Here is a 16,567-nt window from a genome sequence, read left to right as displayed (position 1 = left end):
CTAGACCATTCTATTTTTACTGTGCAAATTTCCCTTCTGCTTTTACTGTGCAAATGGAGATATAAGTCAGGCATACATTTCCTGCAAAGGCACCTCCTTTTATTCATTTGTATATAGAGAACCCCTACTAGAGTTCCCGATAACAAGAACTGCCTGGTGAATAACTGTTGACTAAATAAAATAAGATTTATAATAGCAAATAGTCTTCATCTCAGATGGTATTTTCTATGATTGCCTTTCTAGATTCTTGCCAAATAGTACCTTTTGCATGGAGCATATCAAACATATCATTATTAATGTCAGAGCCACACCAATCACCTGGGGGTAAGAGAAGCCTCCGTAAGAATTCATCTGTTGGGCAAGCCACTGCACGATCTTACTAGCATAGGTCAGGTCAGGAGTTTTCCGGGAAAGGACAGCCAATAGCACGTAGCAAGTCTTTTCCATCTCAGCAGAAGGTGTCAGAGGAGTAAAGGATGGGGAAGCATCTGTCTTGGGTTTCTTCGCTCTTTCCCAATATATCGCATTATCTGAGAGAAAGGAAGAATTTTCACACGGTCCCTAACAAAGAGAACTGATTACATATAGAAGGATGCATATTCCATCCTTGGCTTTTGTTAGGGGCTGAATGGTGCTCTTTACAATCCATGCATTCAAGCTCTCCTCCCCAGAGCCTCAATATGTGACTGCATTTGGACATAGGGCCTTGAAAGAGGTGATGAAGTTAAAATGAGACCTTTAGGATGGGCCGTGACCCGATCTTACTGGAGTCCTCGTCAGAGCAGGAAATTTGGACACAGTGGATGCACATACACGGAAAAAAAAAAAAAAAAAAAACGTGAAGATGGAGGGAGAGGAAGGCCATCTACAAACCAAGGAGAGAAGAAGAAAACAAACAATATTTTATGATGGCAGCTCTAGCAAACTAGTACAACTTCAAATAGCAACTTCCTGAGGTCGGAAGTGGAGGTGATTATGTTTCACGAACAGTTTTCATCATCAATGGTCGCTGTGCTTGATTTCCTTTATTTCATTCATTTGAGAAGAAGTTAGCAGAAAAGAGAATGAGAGAAATTTAGAAAATACCTAATGTTCTTTAAAAAGATAAAAAGAAAGGGCCACTCCAATTCATTAAGAGAAATGGAATCACACTAGTGAAGAGAGGGTTGCTATGTGATTGCTAAGTTTCATCAGTTGATTCTAAAGTTCATCTCCCTGAGCAAAAAGGAACAAAGATGCTTACTTTTTTTGGTAGCAGATTGATCCAGGATCTGGAGTAAGGAGTCTGCTTGCTCCTCTTTTCCAGCTAATGCAAAAGCATAAGCTAGGATTGCCTGGTTATAGCCATTTGTGACACCATTTTCCAAGGCCTCCGACAAGCAAAAGAGGGCATCTCGTAGAGCAGGAAACTAGTGATGAAGAAGAAGAGTTTATTTAATTAAATTAATTAATTAATTTTATTTTATTTTATTTCATTTTATTTTGTCTTTTGTCATTTTAGGGCCGCACCCTCGGCATGTGGAGGTTTCCAGGCAAAGGACTGAACCTGCAACACAGCAATGACCTGAGCCAAGTAGTGACAACTCTGGATCCTTAACCACTAGGCTGCCAGGAAACTCAAGGGGCTTATATTTCCTTTTTTTTTTTTTTTTTTCCGGTCTTTTGTCTTTTTTAGGGCCACAACCATGGCATATGGAGGTTCCCAGGCTAGGGGTCTAATTGGAGCTAGAGCTGCCAGCCTACACCACAGCCACAGCAACGCGGGATCCGAGCTCACACCACAGCTCACGGCAATGCTGGATCCTTAACCCACTGAGCAAGGCCAGGGATCGAACCTGCAGCCTCATGGTTCCTAGTCGGATTCGTTTCTGCTGCGCCACGATGGGAACTCCAGAGGCTTATATTTCTAAAGACAATTTTTGAGATGTACCAAGGAGCCTGAAAATTCCAACTGTCTTATTTCAAGAATAGACTTTGCAATCAGATAATCTGACCTGTGAATTGAGAGGCAGCCAGGATGGACCACAGTTAAACTGAAAATGTTTGCATACAGAATTGATTAGATAAACTAGATAGTAGATGAAGGTTATACTTGGAACAAGGGTTCTTAATCTGAAATTAATGGCTGAACTTCAGAACATATGTAACTACCTGAAGTGATGTGAGTATGTGTATCCCATATATGTGCAATGTCTATCTGCCCTGGGGAAAAGCTCAATAATGTTCATTCAAGGTTTCAATGAATCAGAAACTTCAAGTAGCATCAATTTAAAGAAGGGCAATGCAATTAACTATTCTCTTGATGTTTCACCCAGTCCAAGAGTTTTTAAATCACTCTGAACCCACAGTCTATTTAGCATGGATTCAGCCAACTGAAAGTTAAAGAACATGGGAATCCATACAGTGAAATTGAGTCCAGCTTCGAGGAATGCACCAACGATATAGGCAGTGAGTAAAGTGTCCTCTTCATCGCCAACCTAAACACAAAAGAACAATCAGTCCTACAGGTGGCAGAGCACAGAAGAAGAGCTACGCTTCTGAAGGGAAACTAAGTATTAAGGAAACCTTGGAACAAACACCGTTATTCCTCAAAACATCTAAAAATGAGTCATTTTGAAAGGGAATGGCTAGCAACTCTCTGAGCAGGAATCCATCAAGATCCAGTGTAAAATGAAATAAAACATACAATTAATCTCAAGTAAATTTAATGACATATACAATCATTTTAGGTGGACTGTTGTTAAGCATGAATTTCAAGCCATTCGTATGACTTCATTTTACTCTATTTGGTATTAATTTGGAAAAGCAAACAAAGAATTTCTGATGGAGTGTGTGGGGCTTCATGGTCTCTTCAAGGATATAGAACTTGAAGCCACTGGCCAAGATAAGAATTACCAGACCCTTATCATCACCCCATCTGTAGTACCCCCTCTCCTACCTTGAGCAACTTGGCCTACTCCTTCCTGCCCCTACTAGAAAAGGTATGTGGCCCACTCCTCACCCCACACCTATAGGGGCATTATATGCCCCCAACCAACCAGCAAGTGTATCCTAAGATCCCTCTTTCCCCAACCAATCAGTAGGTCAGCAGGTGTATAGCAAGATCTCTCCTGTCTCTCTGGGCTATAAAAACACACACAACCACATGCCTGGGGTCAGCTTTCCCTAATTATCAGGAAGTCATCCCACTGCACTAGCAGTGTCCCTTTTCTCAATAAACTCTTCTTTCTCTTCACCTTGCTATGCTGGGAATTTTTTTTTTTTTGACCTATTTTGCATGGACCACAACAGGGTGGAGCAGAAAGTTGCTGTGAAGCTTCCCGAACACCTCTGGAAAAGTGTTCTAGGAGGTAACAATTGTCACGTTTGACAGAATCTCACAGTGAAAAATTAGAAAAACACTTATAAGTTATATGATTGGTAAACTGACTGCAGGTAAAACTCCCCTGGGAACTTAACCATGAAATAAACCAGTATGCACAGAAGAGATTCTCCTTAAAAATGTCAAGAATATGACATAAGAAAAGGAATTGTGATACTGATGCAAACGGCATTCAAATGGCATTTGGGATTCACTGATCTACTATAAATCTCTCATTTTATCTTTTAAAGCAAAAGGCAAAAGGCAATCTCTCTTCTTTAGGAAAGGAGTATTTCTTAGGAGCTGTTTTCATGGAAAAATAAGTACAGATATTGGACAAGAAAATAAGATCCAGGGACTCAAAGCACTTGAATAATAGCAAGCTTTTTTGTTTTTGTTTTTGTTTTTAATCTTTTTAGAGCCACACCTGTGGCATATGGAAATTCCCAGGCTAGGGGTCTAATCAGAGCTATAGATGCTGACCTACACACGCAGCTCGAGGCAATGCTGGATCCTTGACCCACTGAGCAAGGCCAGGGTTCAAACCCACAACCTCATGGTTCCTAGTCAGATTGGCTTCTGCTGCGCCATAATAGAAACACTGTCATTTCTCTGCAGTGAAACTCTTCATTTTTCCCTGCTTATTACTCCTCAATTCTCTCTCTCTCTCTCTCACACACACACACACACAATTATGGAAAAAGGATTGTGTAACATTAGGCAAACTGAAGCACTGATCAATAACGAATCCAATAAGAGGCAAGATGTGGAGATGTTTTAGAAGAGAACATGGACTATTCTCATCTTTCTACCCAGGAACAAGAGCTCTTCTCTGTCGGGATCCTCCCATTGCAAAGATGATGTTTGGAATCATTTAAAGACACTTTTCCACTCTGTGTAATAGCAAGGCAATTTGGAAACAATTTGCATCAAAATGATATGCCCTACCCAGTTGCAATTTATCCACATTTTGAGGCAGATTAGCTTTACATTCCAAAGTCCAAGAAGAGGAATGATGAGCCGGAAAAACAGCAGAGAGGAAAAACCCAGGATATTTCAGAGGTTATCAGGGCATGCTAAACTATCATGACGGGAGAATACAAAGATCAGGGAATAAAAGGCACATAAAAAGGGGGTGAAGTGGACAGCTGTCTTCAAAGAAAGGAAATCCGAAGGAAGGGAGGATACCAAGTGATTTAGCTAAATACGTGAAGGAAAAGGGAAAGAATAGGTGTGCTCAAGGGCATACTTCATTTTATTTGCATTTTGACCTGGGGCAAGCAAGGTCCTCCTGCTCTTCATTGAAATGAAATAAAAATGACTAGATACTCTCCCTGAACCATCTTCCCATCCATAAGTAGGAATGAATACTTTGTTTGGCCCCAAATTTATGAATGTTTCCTCTCTAAGTTCTTTTTCTCTCCCTTCTCTCCTATTTCCAGTTTATCTACTAAAGGAGACAGTAAAGCAAACAAGAGATACAGGAGGAGTTCCATCCAGGCTGAGGTTAACATCACAAAGCAGGTATGATGCCGTCGACCAACACAGCACAAGCCTATGACAACAGCAGACTCAGAAGGTACACGGTAGTATTCGGGAGAAAGGATTCATACTCCCAGTTAGGGAGGCCAGACCTAGGGAAGGGCAGAGGAAGCAAGGAAGCAAGGCAAGCCCACTTGTATTCATCTCTCACCTCCCAGGCATTGTTGAAAATCTTGCCGTCACTTTGAAAGCAGCCATTTCTTTTCTGTTTGTTTGAAAGCCAGATCAAGGTCTCTTTTGGAACTTGTTCATCAATGAAAACATATTTCTTCATTCCCTCTAATGTCTTAAAAGTAAGGGCACTGAGCCTGTAAGGCAAATTCTCAGTTAGCTAAAAGTTAGATAAGAAAGAAATGATGTCAGCTACCCAGCAGGTCCTTCACCATTCCTTCCTTTGGGTAATAGGTGTTCCAATTTGGCTGATAGTGATGGTAACAAGTCTTAACTGATAGTGGCTCTTTCCTTTGGGTCAGTAATGATATGAACCATAATATGTGAAAATAAGAGCATATAATTCCTATCATTTTTACCCAAATTCCTATATAGTCTATCAGAGCATCCATACATGAAGAAAGAATGGTTATAAGTAAATGTTTTGGAGTCTTTTGGTTTTCCTTTCCTGAATCTACGGGAGACTCTGAAAGATGCAGACTACGATGTGCCAATTTCCACAGGCTGTGGAAGTGTTGGGGGGAATGTCATTAAATGACCAGACTATGGAGCAAATTGCCACGAGACCCTAGGTATACTGTTGCATTGAAGTGGGAATAATCAAATGTTTTAGTTTTCTCCAATTCACCTCTATAAATTCACTTTGAAACCCACCTTGCTTTCAAAACCCTTCCACACTCAACTTCCCTCACCCCCTTCAAGCCATCCATAGATCATTTCCGTATTATTTAAAATAAAATTTTCGTCTCTCACCATATGCTTCCTTCCTGATTCAACCGCCAAAACACACTATAGGAACCATCAGGGTTTTTGAAAGACAACTGCTTTTGATAACCTAAAATATAACATGGCAGGAAATTACTTTTTAATCTAAGAAAGTTAGAAGAAAAAGAATGGTGTAATGCCAACCCTGTGTTTTAGTATTATACATAAATCACAAGGATGATCATTTATTTCAGTTTTAATTTCTGAAACCGAAGATTCTCTAACTATAGGGAGAAAAAATAACTTCTACCTTCTAGGGTTTTAATGACAAATAAGATATTACATGTGACTGTATCTGGCTCAGTAATTCTCTAATATTACTAAACGTTTTATATCTTTTCCTTAAGGGTACTTCACTTCAGTGTTATCTGTCTGAAAAATAAATAAAAGAAATTATACTCTGAGCTTTTCCTCGCATTTACAAGGTTTACACACCCTTTGTCTAAATACAAATTCAATCGTTTCATTGCAATGAATTGAGCAAACACAGGAGGTGGTAAATGAGCCACTTACAGCTCCTATTAGTAATAAGAATGGAGTAGGATAGTTACACTGCTAGCTGTAGAAGTCCCAGTAGGGGAGCATAGGTGGAAAGGGAAATTTAGGGAATTTTGTGAGAATACTGTTAAATTAATAATCCCTCAAGAAAACCATCAGAATATCATGGAACAAAGCAGGCTTGCTTAACTATAAAACCGTAAATAAAAACATGGGAGATGTCGCAGGTAAGTCATTAAACGAAAGATAAAATGGGGCCTGCATTCAAGTTCAGCAAGGTAATGATCCTTAGGATCAAGGAGAGAAATTTAAGGGAAAGATGACCCACATTATACAGAAACCTGAGCTGACTCAACATATTTTAGCATATGTTACCGCCCTTCTGCTGATTTGAATAAGGGCCAGGACAGTCCTAGTTCGACCTCATAGGGTCAATTACGCTCTTACCCAATAGGAAGGAGGAGCTAATGATGTAAACCTGACTTCTGTTTGAAGAAACAGGAAGAAAGCAGTCTTTTCTCCCTCTCCACTTTCCTTGAATTATAAAAGTGTAGCCCAGTTAATTCTTGGGGCTGAGTCTCTTCGTCTGCCCAGCTGCATCTCTGACAAGCGTCCTATCTTAAAAAATCTATTTCTTGCCTATCACTTTGTCTCCCGCTGAATTCCTTTTGTGCTGAGGCATAAAGAACCTGAACCTCAGTAAGTCCAGACACCAGGTGAGTGATTCTACTTTAAAAAATCATGGGAGTTCCCGTAGTGGCTCAGTGGTTAACGAATCCGACTAAGAACCACGGGGTTGCAGGTTCGATCCCTGGCCTTGCTCAGTGGGTTAAGGATCTGGCGTTGCCGTGAGCTGTGGTGTGGGTCTCAGACGTGGCTCAGATCCCACATTGCTGTGGCTCTGGCGTAGGCCAGAGGCTACAGCTCCGATTAGACCCCTAGCCTGGGAACCTCCACATGCCACGGGAAGCAGCCCTAGAAAAGGCAAAAAGACAAATAAATAAATAAATAAATAAATAAATAAATAAATAAAATCATGAGTTCAAGTCCCTAACTGGGTTTAGATCGGGGTCAAGTTAGAGGTGTTTTTGGTTTCATTAGTAACAACAACAAAAAAGGTAGCTTGGCAAAATATTAGGCATTAAAGACAAGCTGAGCTCATAATTTAAAACACTACTGGTCTAAATTGTGCAGGTAAATGACCACATAGATAATGAATTCCCAAAAAACCCCCAAATAAACAAAAAACTCCCAAACCATTGCTAACACAGAGTATCTCAGTTCCGATGTACTTTTTCTCCACGAGACTACCTCATAATTAAAGCTTTAGGACATCTTGATATTAGTAATAATTTATTTCATCTATTACAGGCAGAAATTACTTGTCTGCTCACCGTTAGATAAGAAAAAGAAAGCTTTAGATTTAATTTCCTCGGTTAATTGATTAGTAGATTTCAGATAGTCAAGGATGTAGGTATCAGAGGCCAGCAGGGCTATATTCTGCTCTCCACCTCCGTAGGGCATTTTGAGAAGATTTTCCAGATTCTGCACCGCAAGTCCTACAATATCCCCTAAAAGTAAGAAAAAGTGGAAAGTTACTATTGCTAACTTGGCATTTCAACATGAACAACAATAGATAAAAGAGGTGGTTAAAGAATCCGACTAGGAACCACGAGGTTGCGGATTCCATCTCTGGCCTTGCTCAGTGGGTTAAGGATCCGGTGTGGCTGTGGCTGTGGTGTAGGTCAGCAGCTACAGCTCCGATTAGACCCCCAGCCTGGGAACCTCCATATGCCACAGGAAGTGGCCCTAGAAAAGGCAAAAAGACAAAAAATAAAAAATAAATAAAAAATAAAAATGAGCCTAAAAGGTGGAAACAAGGAAAGTTTTCATGAAGTGATTCTGAAGAGGAAAGAGGCATGAAAGGTGACGTTAAAAAGGTTTCTGGGATGAAAAACATTTCTGAAAATCTCATTCCCAGAGAGAGGGTTAAGTTAAGAAAGGATGTTTGCTTGCTTGCTTATTTTTTTTGACAAACTGACCCTAGGAGCTGTGCACTGTAATTCATCCCTTCCTCAAAAGTGTTAATGTTAACGGACAAAGAAGTTGGTTTTGGTAAAAGTTTTCTCCTATTACTGAGGAAGTTTCCAGTATCTTTAACAAGAAAAGGGTATTCTGGTTTTCCAAGGGGGAATTTAATATTTCAGATTAGTGGGCTATGACAGAACCCTTTGTTTTCTATACCAATTATCATGCAACAGAAAAGATGTCTTCTAGAGACACAGATTTGAAAATGGTGCTGTCAGAACCTTCTGATGGCATATGGAAAAAAGCCCAGGGGAGCATCTTCAGCAAGTTCCCTCCAAATGATAATGGAAAAACCAATTGCTCCATCTTTTTATTTTGAGAATTTTTCTTTAAGATGACCTCAATCAAGATCTTCAAATTACTGGAGTTCCCGTTTTGGCTCAGTGGGTTAAGAACCAGACATGGTGTTCGTGAAGAGGTGGGTTTGATCTCTGGCCTTGCTCAGTGGGTTAAGGATCTGGCATTGGCACAAGCTGCAGATGTGGCCCAGATCTGGGACTGCTGTGGCTGTGGCGTAGGCTGGTAACTGAAGCTCCAATTTGACCCATAGCCTGGGAACTTCCATATGCCTTGAGAGCAGCCCTAAAAAGAAAAAAGAGAGGTTTTCCAAATTATTGTGAAACAAAACATTTAACTTACCCACAACAGTGAAAAAGGCCCTGGCTGATCCTTCTACTACATTGTTTGGCAAATCCAGATCTACCTGCCTGGAGTCTTTGGTGCCTGGAAAGAAAATAACAATAAAATACATAATGTTATAGCTTCCTTTTATAACCAATAGCAGCAGATTTGTGGGACAAACATATTAGAAAATATATTCCATTATTTATTTTTATATTATAAGTTGCCCATTAGAAGAGATGAAATTGAGGTCTTGATGAATTTAGGATAATAATACTTTCAGAAAATAATATATAAATCTATGTGTTAGAGAATGGCCCCTTTTCTCCATTAGTTTAGTACTTAGCCACGTATGAAAAAAAATGTAAACAACTACTATGACATAAAGCATCACATACAAATGGTAAAATTTGGAGAATCCTATTAGGCATTAAAATCAGATCATCAATCAAATAAAGCAATACTCTGTGTGGCCATAAAACAGATTATTGAGGGGCAGTGATTTATCTATGGTTGTTTCATTCCAAGAGTACAAAAGCAAAGGTTACAGTGTGTGCTGTTTGGGCATAATCTTGACTTTCCACTGTCCAAAACTGTGCCACATTCATATGACAAGAGAAACCAAAAACATACAAAATGGGAGAAATAGGCTGAGACAGATCCATGTCATAGGTGAACTAAAAAAAAAAAAAAAATTCATGAATATCCTTTTCATTTGCTAAAATTATACAACGAAGATCAGATCTAAAATGAAATTTTCATCCATTAGATATTTAAAATGAAATTAATGAGGTCCTCAGTATGGCAAGAGAACTAAAGTGAGAGGGAATAAGCTCATTTGTGGGATACATTTTCCTTAGGACTAATTTGACCATTCAAAAGACCCTCTTACCTTTTGTACAGATAAGGAAACCCTGAGTCATCTCTTCCTCAATACCTTCAGGCTATCAAAGAGTAAACAAAAAGAAACACCAAGTAAGGCGTCTGGGCCATCTTTTTATGAAGGAAAAGCAACCAGGCATCAGCTCGCATAGGCGTGACTGGCAGAGGGTTGTTCCTGGAGAAGATTCTTTCATTATGCCCTTCTGTTTATATCTGAAAATCAGTGTACATAACCAACACTCATTTTGGCCCTGTGTTCCCGTAGCTCTTTTCAGGACAAGGATAACATCAGTGTCTCAGTGGGACACCCTTCACTCCTCTGCTCTTGTCCAGCTTCTCCAGCAGACAAACAAAAGTGTTTTGCAGAGTAAGAACATGCCACAAGGTGAAGTGAGAAGGCTCTGCCAACAAGAGTTGGTTCTTCTGGAGGATGAGGAGAGCTACATGGGTGTGTAGGACAGCACATTTGTCTCTTGGATTTGAGAGTCAAAGAAAGGGAGGGGAGGAGTTCCTGTCGTGGCTCTGTGGTTAATGAATCCAACTAAGAACCATGAGGTTGCGGGTTCGATCCCTGGCCTCCTTGCTCAGTGGGTTAACGATCCGGCATTGCCATGACTGTGGTGTAGGTTGCACACGGGGCTCGGATCCCACGTTGCTGTGGCTCTGGCGTAGGTCGGTGGCTACAGCTCTGATTTGACCCCTAGCCTGGGAACCTCCACGTGCCACGGGAAGCAGCCCTAGAAAAGGCAAAAAGACAAATAAATAAATAAATAATAAAATAAAAGAAAGGGAGGGGAGAGGATGAGGTGCACAGGAAGCATCATGAGTCAGGAGCAAACCAACAACCATCAAGCCTCTTTCAAGGCTGAAGGTTTTCTATCCTGGGTCAGATATTGATTAAAGAAAGGATGATTTTTATTGCTGCTTTAATTCGTATCAAATGGCCTGTTTGTGTCACTAGTAACTCTGGTCAGGTAAGTCTCTTCAAGGAGAATGTCCTTTAATATTTAACCTATTAGATACTTTCCACGTCATATCTAGAAGGGATAGTTTTGCACATACATACCTCTACCAACAAACTTTTCACCACAGTATCTTTCCAGTTTAGATTCTGCTGCTCCTTTGCTTCATTTGGGCAAGCGCTACTTTGTTTGGACTCAGCAATTACTGTGATATTCACTTTACCTGAAAAATATTGCCAAATAGAGGTTAAATTGACCATTGGCCCCTTATGTAAAGGGAAATGATTAGAGTCTATAAACCACATCTTGAATCAGATGAACTGAATCCAATCACTCTATCTGTGCTTGGACCAAAATAACTCGTTCTTGTCCTGCCTGGAAATAATATGATAGGTTCTGTTTTACCCATGTCAAGATTCTTCATATTAAATAAGTGATTCATTTGCCTATTTAGAACTCAAGAAATTTTAAGAAAAAAATAATATCTTTCAAAGCCCACTGAGCCAATTCCTTGACATTGATGGTTTTTAAAAGTTACTTGCGACAATATTAGGACATAACATCAGATAACTAGGCTTCCTGACATTTCCATGATCAAATGAACAAAAATAGTAAAATATGACATAGTGGAAAGAGCACTGGGTTTAAAGCAAGTGGACCCACTGTTTTAATTCCCTATGATATCATAGGTCGTGTAATTAAAACTGGTCTTCAATTTCCTTCTTTTTTTGTTTTGTTTTGTTTTGTTTTTGCCATTTCTTGGGCCTCTCCTGCGGCATATGGAGGTTCCCAGGCTAGGGGTAGAATCGGAGCTGTAGCCACCGGCCTACACCAGAGCCACAGCAATGCAGGATCCGAGCCGCATCTGTGACCTTCACCACAGCTCACAGCAACACCAGGTCCTTAACCCACTGAGCAAGGCCAGGGATTGAACTCGCAAACTCATGGTTCCTAGTCGGATTTGTTAACCACTGAGCCATGACGCGAACTCCATGGTCTTCAATTTTCTTGTAAAAATTAGAGGACTAAAAAAATAAAACTCTTTTGGCTTAATATTACCTGTACGCCTACACAGCCATATGTAACCCATATACTGTTCTTGTGTTTTGTTACCGTGTTTCATTTTATTTGCTTCTTTTTTAGATAGGCCTTTGATACGCCACTCTTAGAAGTGAGTTCTCCACTTAATGGCATAAAACCGTACAAGTTAGTATAGTTTATATCTCAACTGCCAGAATCAGAATTCTGAAGACCTAGTGCAGTTAGAAAAGTTGAGGAACTTAAAATCTAATAGGGAAACTAGTCTTAGGCACACTCATGTCACAAGTCAACTAAAATAATCTCATATATGATTCTTTATTGCCAAAATAATATAATGAATTTAGAACATGAAATACAGAAATTTTAATGATATTTCTTTTTTGAAATTTGTTATGAAGATTATCACGTCTACCACATTCTCATTCACTAGACTCTTTTTAACTTTTCCCTTCTCTTATATTTTTAACAAGATGCTATCAATTTTTTTTTTTTTTTTTTTTTTTTGTCTTTTGTTGTTGTTGCTGCTGTTGTTGCTATTTCTTGGGCCGCTCCCACGGCATATGGAGGTTCCCAGGCTAGGGGTCTAATCGGAGCTGTAGCCACTGGCCTACGCCAGAGCCACAGCAACGCGGGATCCGAGCCGCGTCTGCGACCTACACCACAGCTCACGGCAACGCCGGATCGTTAACCCACTGAGCAAGGGCAGGGACCGAACCTGCAACCTCATGGTTCCTAGTCGGATTCGTTAACCACTGCGCCACGATGGGAACTCCTCAATTTATTTTTATATGTTGCAGATAATATATACACCAAGACAGAACTCTTCTTAGTGTTTGATCCTCATTCAAGTGTTTGGGGCATCTCGTAATACATTTAGTAAATTTACAAATCCTGGCAATTACTGTGAGTGGGGAGCAATTTTTGTATAGGTGACATGGGTTCGGGTTTGTGAAAAATAGGTGAAGGAGAAACAAGAAGTGAAGGAATTGGGCAGCATTAATGAAAATATGGCCTTCATTTGGGATATGATATATTGTCTTGATAGGTCATGCAAATTAGTATTTATAATTATTTTAATCACGTTAGGCTTTTATACAAATGAAGAATGGGTTTGCTCTACACAAGCATTAACAACCAGAAATGAGATCCTTAAAATAGGGTTTTAGGGAGTTCCTGTTGTAGCACAGTGGAAACGAATCTGACTAGTATCCGTGAGGATGCAGGTTCGATCCCTGGCCTTGCTCAGTGGGAACCAGCATTGTTGTGACCTGTGGTGTAGGTCGCAGACATGGATCAAATTTGGCATTGCTCTGGCTGTGGCTGTGGCTGGCAGCCGTAGCTCCCATTTCAACCCCTAGCTTGGGAACTTCCATATCCCGTGGGTGCAGCCCTAAAAAGACAATAACACCAAAAAAAAAAAAAAAAAAGAAAAAGAAAAATATTTTATATTGAGAGTCTAAAAAAATGAGAAATTTTAAAACTGATACATTAAAAATGTGGGGGGGAAAATTCTTTTGGTATAGAGGATTTAAGGGAAATAAATAGAGGTAATAAAAGTAGGCTGGTTTTCCATGACAGGTTGGCACAGACACACAGTTGCTTACCCAGTTTCTTAGGGATGAGAGTCCAGACATATGTCTTCCTCTCTCCAGCTTGGATAACCTCACTGCCATTGTCTTTAGGGCTGCTGAGATTTGCCTCAAAGTCCTGAGATGCTTCCAGCTGAACAAAGATCTAAAATAACAGTCATGACAATAAGGGTGATATTCTCCATACTTGGCTGTTAATATTCCTTCTCCCATCTTGCGAAGATTCTGCTTTATCTATTTTAAGTTATCGAAAATAAGACACCAACTGACTCCTCTCCCACGAAGATGAATACAGTAGAACACAGACAATGAAACGGCAGTTTTAAAGCAATATTTAAATTGGTGCTATGAATTAAAGCAATTGTTTTTGTTTGAGGAAAAGGCGAATAAATCTTATTAATGTATAGTACCATTTTGCATTTGAAAGAAGAAAGAATATGGCAATATTCAAAGCGTCTTTTGGCCTTGTTGGATTTTGACTCCAGATCAAAGGGAATAACTTACCTCTATGCATGTATTCAGGTGGCTGAAGACATTGACAATCACATCAGATTGTTCATTTCGAACCATCGAAAAGGGCAAGGTCGTTTCCACAAAGAAAGATTGGGAGACTTCCAGAGCAATTGTTGATGAAATGCCAAATCCGGCCTCACCATTCACACAGAAGGTGTTTGCCTCCCATTGGGTTATAGTATCAGGGATGGTGAATGAAAGATTTGCTGAACCCGAGGAACTGCAAAGAGAGATTATTGATGAAATGCATTCTTTGTCTAAACCAGGAACCTACATTAGTCCAGAGCAAACAAAAGAGTACTCACGGAAGGCTAAAAATGAGTGCTGATGTTTGGACAGGGCATTAGATCAATATCTTAGGAGAGCGATTTCTATACAGTTTAATCTTAAAAAGGTCACATGTCTTTAAACATCACATTATTAAAAAAAGCTGAGGCAACTTATGTCTATCCGTGTGAAATTAATAGATATAAAACAATGCCAGAGGAAAAATAAAATACAATATGTGGTCAGTACACCCAACTGGGTGGTATCATGTATTTTACAAAGATGGTACTGCTTTATATACTCAGAAATAAAGTTTAAGAAAAAGAAAAACAAAATAGAAATAAAGACAAAGATCAAAGAAAACTGCCAGAAGCTTACTCAAGGCTGACAAGGTCCCAAATCCATGTCTCTGGAAAGTTCGTTCTGACTGTTTCCCTTATAGCCTGTTCTACGTAGTCAAAATTCTTCTTTGAGACTTCACCAGTCAAAAGAAAAGAGAGAATAAAAAAATAAGTGTTGCAATGATACACCTATGAACTCCATCTTTAAACACACGTGCTTAGTGTGAAACAATATAAAGACTGCTCCTGGGATTCATGGCCGATAAATGTGCATCCCAACCAAGGCGTCAGCATTGTGATACTCAAATCTCTCCCACTGTTAAAAAGAACAGCAACAAACACACACACACACAATAATAACGATCAGCCTCCTTTGTTCCTCTACAGCCACGTTTAGAGAAAGTAATGCCTATATACCGAATGGAGTTTCTCATCTGACCTTCTTCATCATACTAATCAATAAAATTGTCAATGACTTTAATATCGCTAATTTCTAAAGAACGCTTTCTTTGGCTTCCTTGGCCTCTAGGCTGTATTGGATATTCTTAATCACGGTGTCCTTTTCAAAACAGTCGCTATTGTTAGCTTCCATAACACTACATCCTTCCAGCTTTTTTCTCATCTCCATGGCCATTTCTCTTTTGCCATCCTCCTTTGAGGATGTAATTCCTCATCCTTGACCTGTTCCTAAGAGCTCTGTTTTAGGTCCTCTTCTTACTGAGCACTGTCTCCACACTGGTACCCTCATGCCTGGTTTCATCACAGTCCTGATGTTGACATCTCCCCGTCTGTGTCTTCCACATGGACCTCTCCTCTGAACTCCAGATGTGGGCAGGCAACGGCCCTGTGCCCTTTTCACTTTGGAGGCTTTGCAGGAAGTGAAAATAGACCCATTCCAAAAGCATTATATCCTCTTCCCGCTTCTTCCAGTATTTTCCACTTCCACACCAAGTTTCATATCCAACCACTTACCCAAATCAGAAATTTAAGAATAGTCCTTAACCCACCTCTCTCCATCCTGCATTTCCTAGCATAACCAACCAAGGGAAAATATCTTGAAACCAGCTCAAATCTATCCATGTTTCAGTTTCCACTGCCTTGCCCTAGTAATGCAAGCACCACTATCTCTTATCTTAATCACTAGCTTGGACAGCATTTGTTGCATACAGACTTCAACAGCACAAATTCCAATCTCTTTTTTCTGCATTGCAATCAGCTATGTCTTTGAAAAACACATATTAGGCTGTCTGCTTAAAATTTGTCAGTAGTATATAACTGCATTAGAATGGATTCCAAACACTCATCTATAAAGTTCTAAAACTTTGTGCCTTGCTTTGTAGTTAGTTTTAGAGCTTCGTAGAAGAGAGATAGCTTTAGCTCTCCCTACTTTTGCCATTGAACCTTATCTTCTGTCATTTTGAAGGGCTTTTCTTATCTTATCTTTCTTAGTACTTCCCTCTCTGCCCAGAATGTTTTTCTAACCCTTTTTGTGGCATATTATCATTCAACTTTCAGATCTGAGTAGAGAGTCTACTTCCTCCAGGAGGTCATAATAGGCCCTTGAGAAATTTAGGTCTTCCTATTATTTCCATGTAATGTGCTCTTCCCAGGTTTTTGGAATTACCTATTTCATTATGCTTCCCTGCTAGACTAAAATTCCAGGAAAGCAGAGATTAAGCTGCTGTATTTATAATCTATAGCTCAGTTCCTGGACACAATAAAGGCTTTTTGAGGGAATTAATAAACAACTGAAGAAAGAAGACATTTAAATAAATGACTCTGGGGTTCAGTACATTTTATTCAGATACTAAAAAGCTTAGAGATTTCTGATAAAGCTCACTACATATGGTTTAATCTAGTGGCGGAAAAGTAGATAGCTTCAACCTCTTGAATAGGACTTTAGTGTGAATTCAGCTTTTGGACTTT

At 39.7% G+C, this 16,567-nt stretch overlaps 1 protein-coding gene and 1 long non-coding RNA gene across 15 annotated transcripts in view; one reads left to right on the top strand and one right to left on the bottom strand.

The window, feature by feature from the left end:
* The window catches only part of LOC110260745 (uncharacterized), a 40,121-nt gene extending 24,990 nt beyond the window's left edge, over positions 1-15,131 (top strand). For 4 of the 5 annotated variants that reach the window (XR_002344113.2, XR_002344115.2, XR_014803877.1 and 1 more), the window contains 2 exons: positions 4,804-4,885; positions 13,614-15,131. This is a non-coding gene — a long non-coding RNA (uncharacterized LOC110260745). Of the gene's footprint in view, positions 1-4,803; positions 4,886-6,850; positions 7,054-13,613 lie in introns of those variants that run through there. The other variant, XR_014803878.1, reaches the window with a different exon arrangement.
* OVOS1 (ovostatin 1) overlaps positions 1-16,567 on the bottom strand; it is a 49,617-nt gene that overhangs the window by 7,513 nt on the left and 25,537 nt on the right. For 7 of the 10 annotated variants that reach the window (XM_084956793.1, XM_084956794.1, XM_084956796.1 and 4 more), the window contains 12 exons: positions 14,679-14,775; positions 14,025-14,253; positions 13,536-13,665; positions 10,995-11,113; positions 9,939-9,990; positions 9,065-9,148; positions 7,732-7,908; positions 5,828-5,909; positions 5,055-5,211; positions 2,403-2,477; positions 1,244-1,409; positions 319-530 (listed from right to left, as the gene is read on the bottom strand). In XM_084956793.1, the coding sequence (XP_084812919.1) occupies positions 319-530; positions 1,244-1,409; positions 2,403-2,477; positions 5,055-5,211; positions 5,828-5,909; positions 7,732-7,908; positions 9,065-9,148; positions 9,939-9,990; positions 10,995-11,113; positions 13,536-13,665; positions 14,025-14,253; positions 14,679-14,775 (1,580 nt within the window). Of the gene's footprint in view, positions 1-318; positions 531-1,243; positions 1,410-2,402; positions 2,478-5,054; positions 5,212-5,827; positions 5,910-7,731; positions 7,909-9,064; positions 9,149-9,938; positions 9,991-10,994; positions 11,114-13,535; positions 13,666-14,024; positions 14,254-14,678; positions 14,776-15,648; positions 15,768-16,567 lie in introns of those variants that run through there. The other 3 variants (XM_084956800.1, XM_084956801.1, XM_084956799.1) reach the window with 3 other exon arrangements.

Source organism: Sus scrofa, chromosome 5 (assembly GCF_054392235.1).
Source record: "Sus scrofa isolate SSC_HxYL_T2T_F1_AM1 chromosome 5, Sscrofa_HxYL_maternal_Yorkshire_Landrace_v2.0, whole genome shotgun sequence".
Taxonomy (NCBI): domain Eukaryota; kingdom Metazoa; phylum Chordata; class Mammalia; order Artiodactyla; family Suidae; genus Sus; species Sus scrofa.
This window is presented reverse-complemented; position numbering and strand designations above follow the sequence as displayed.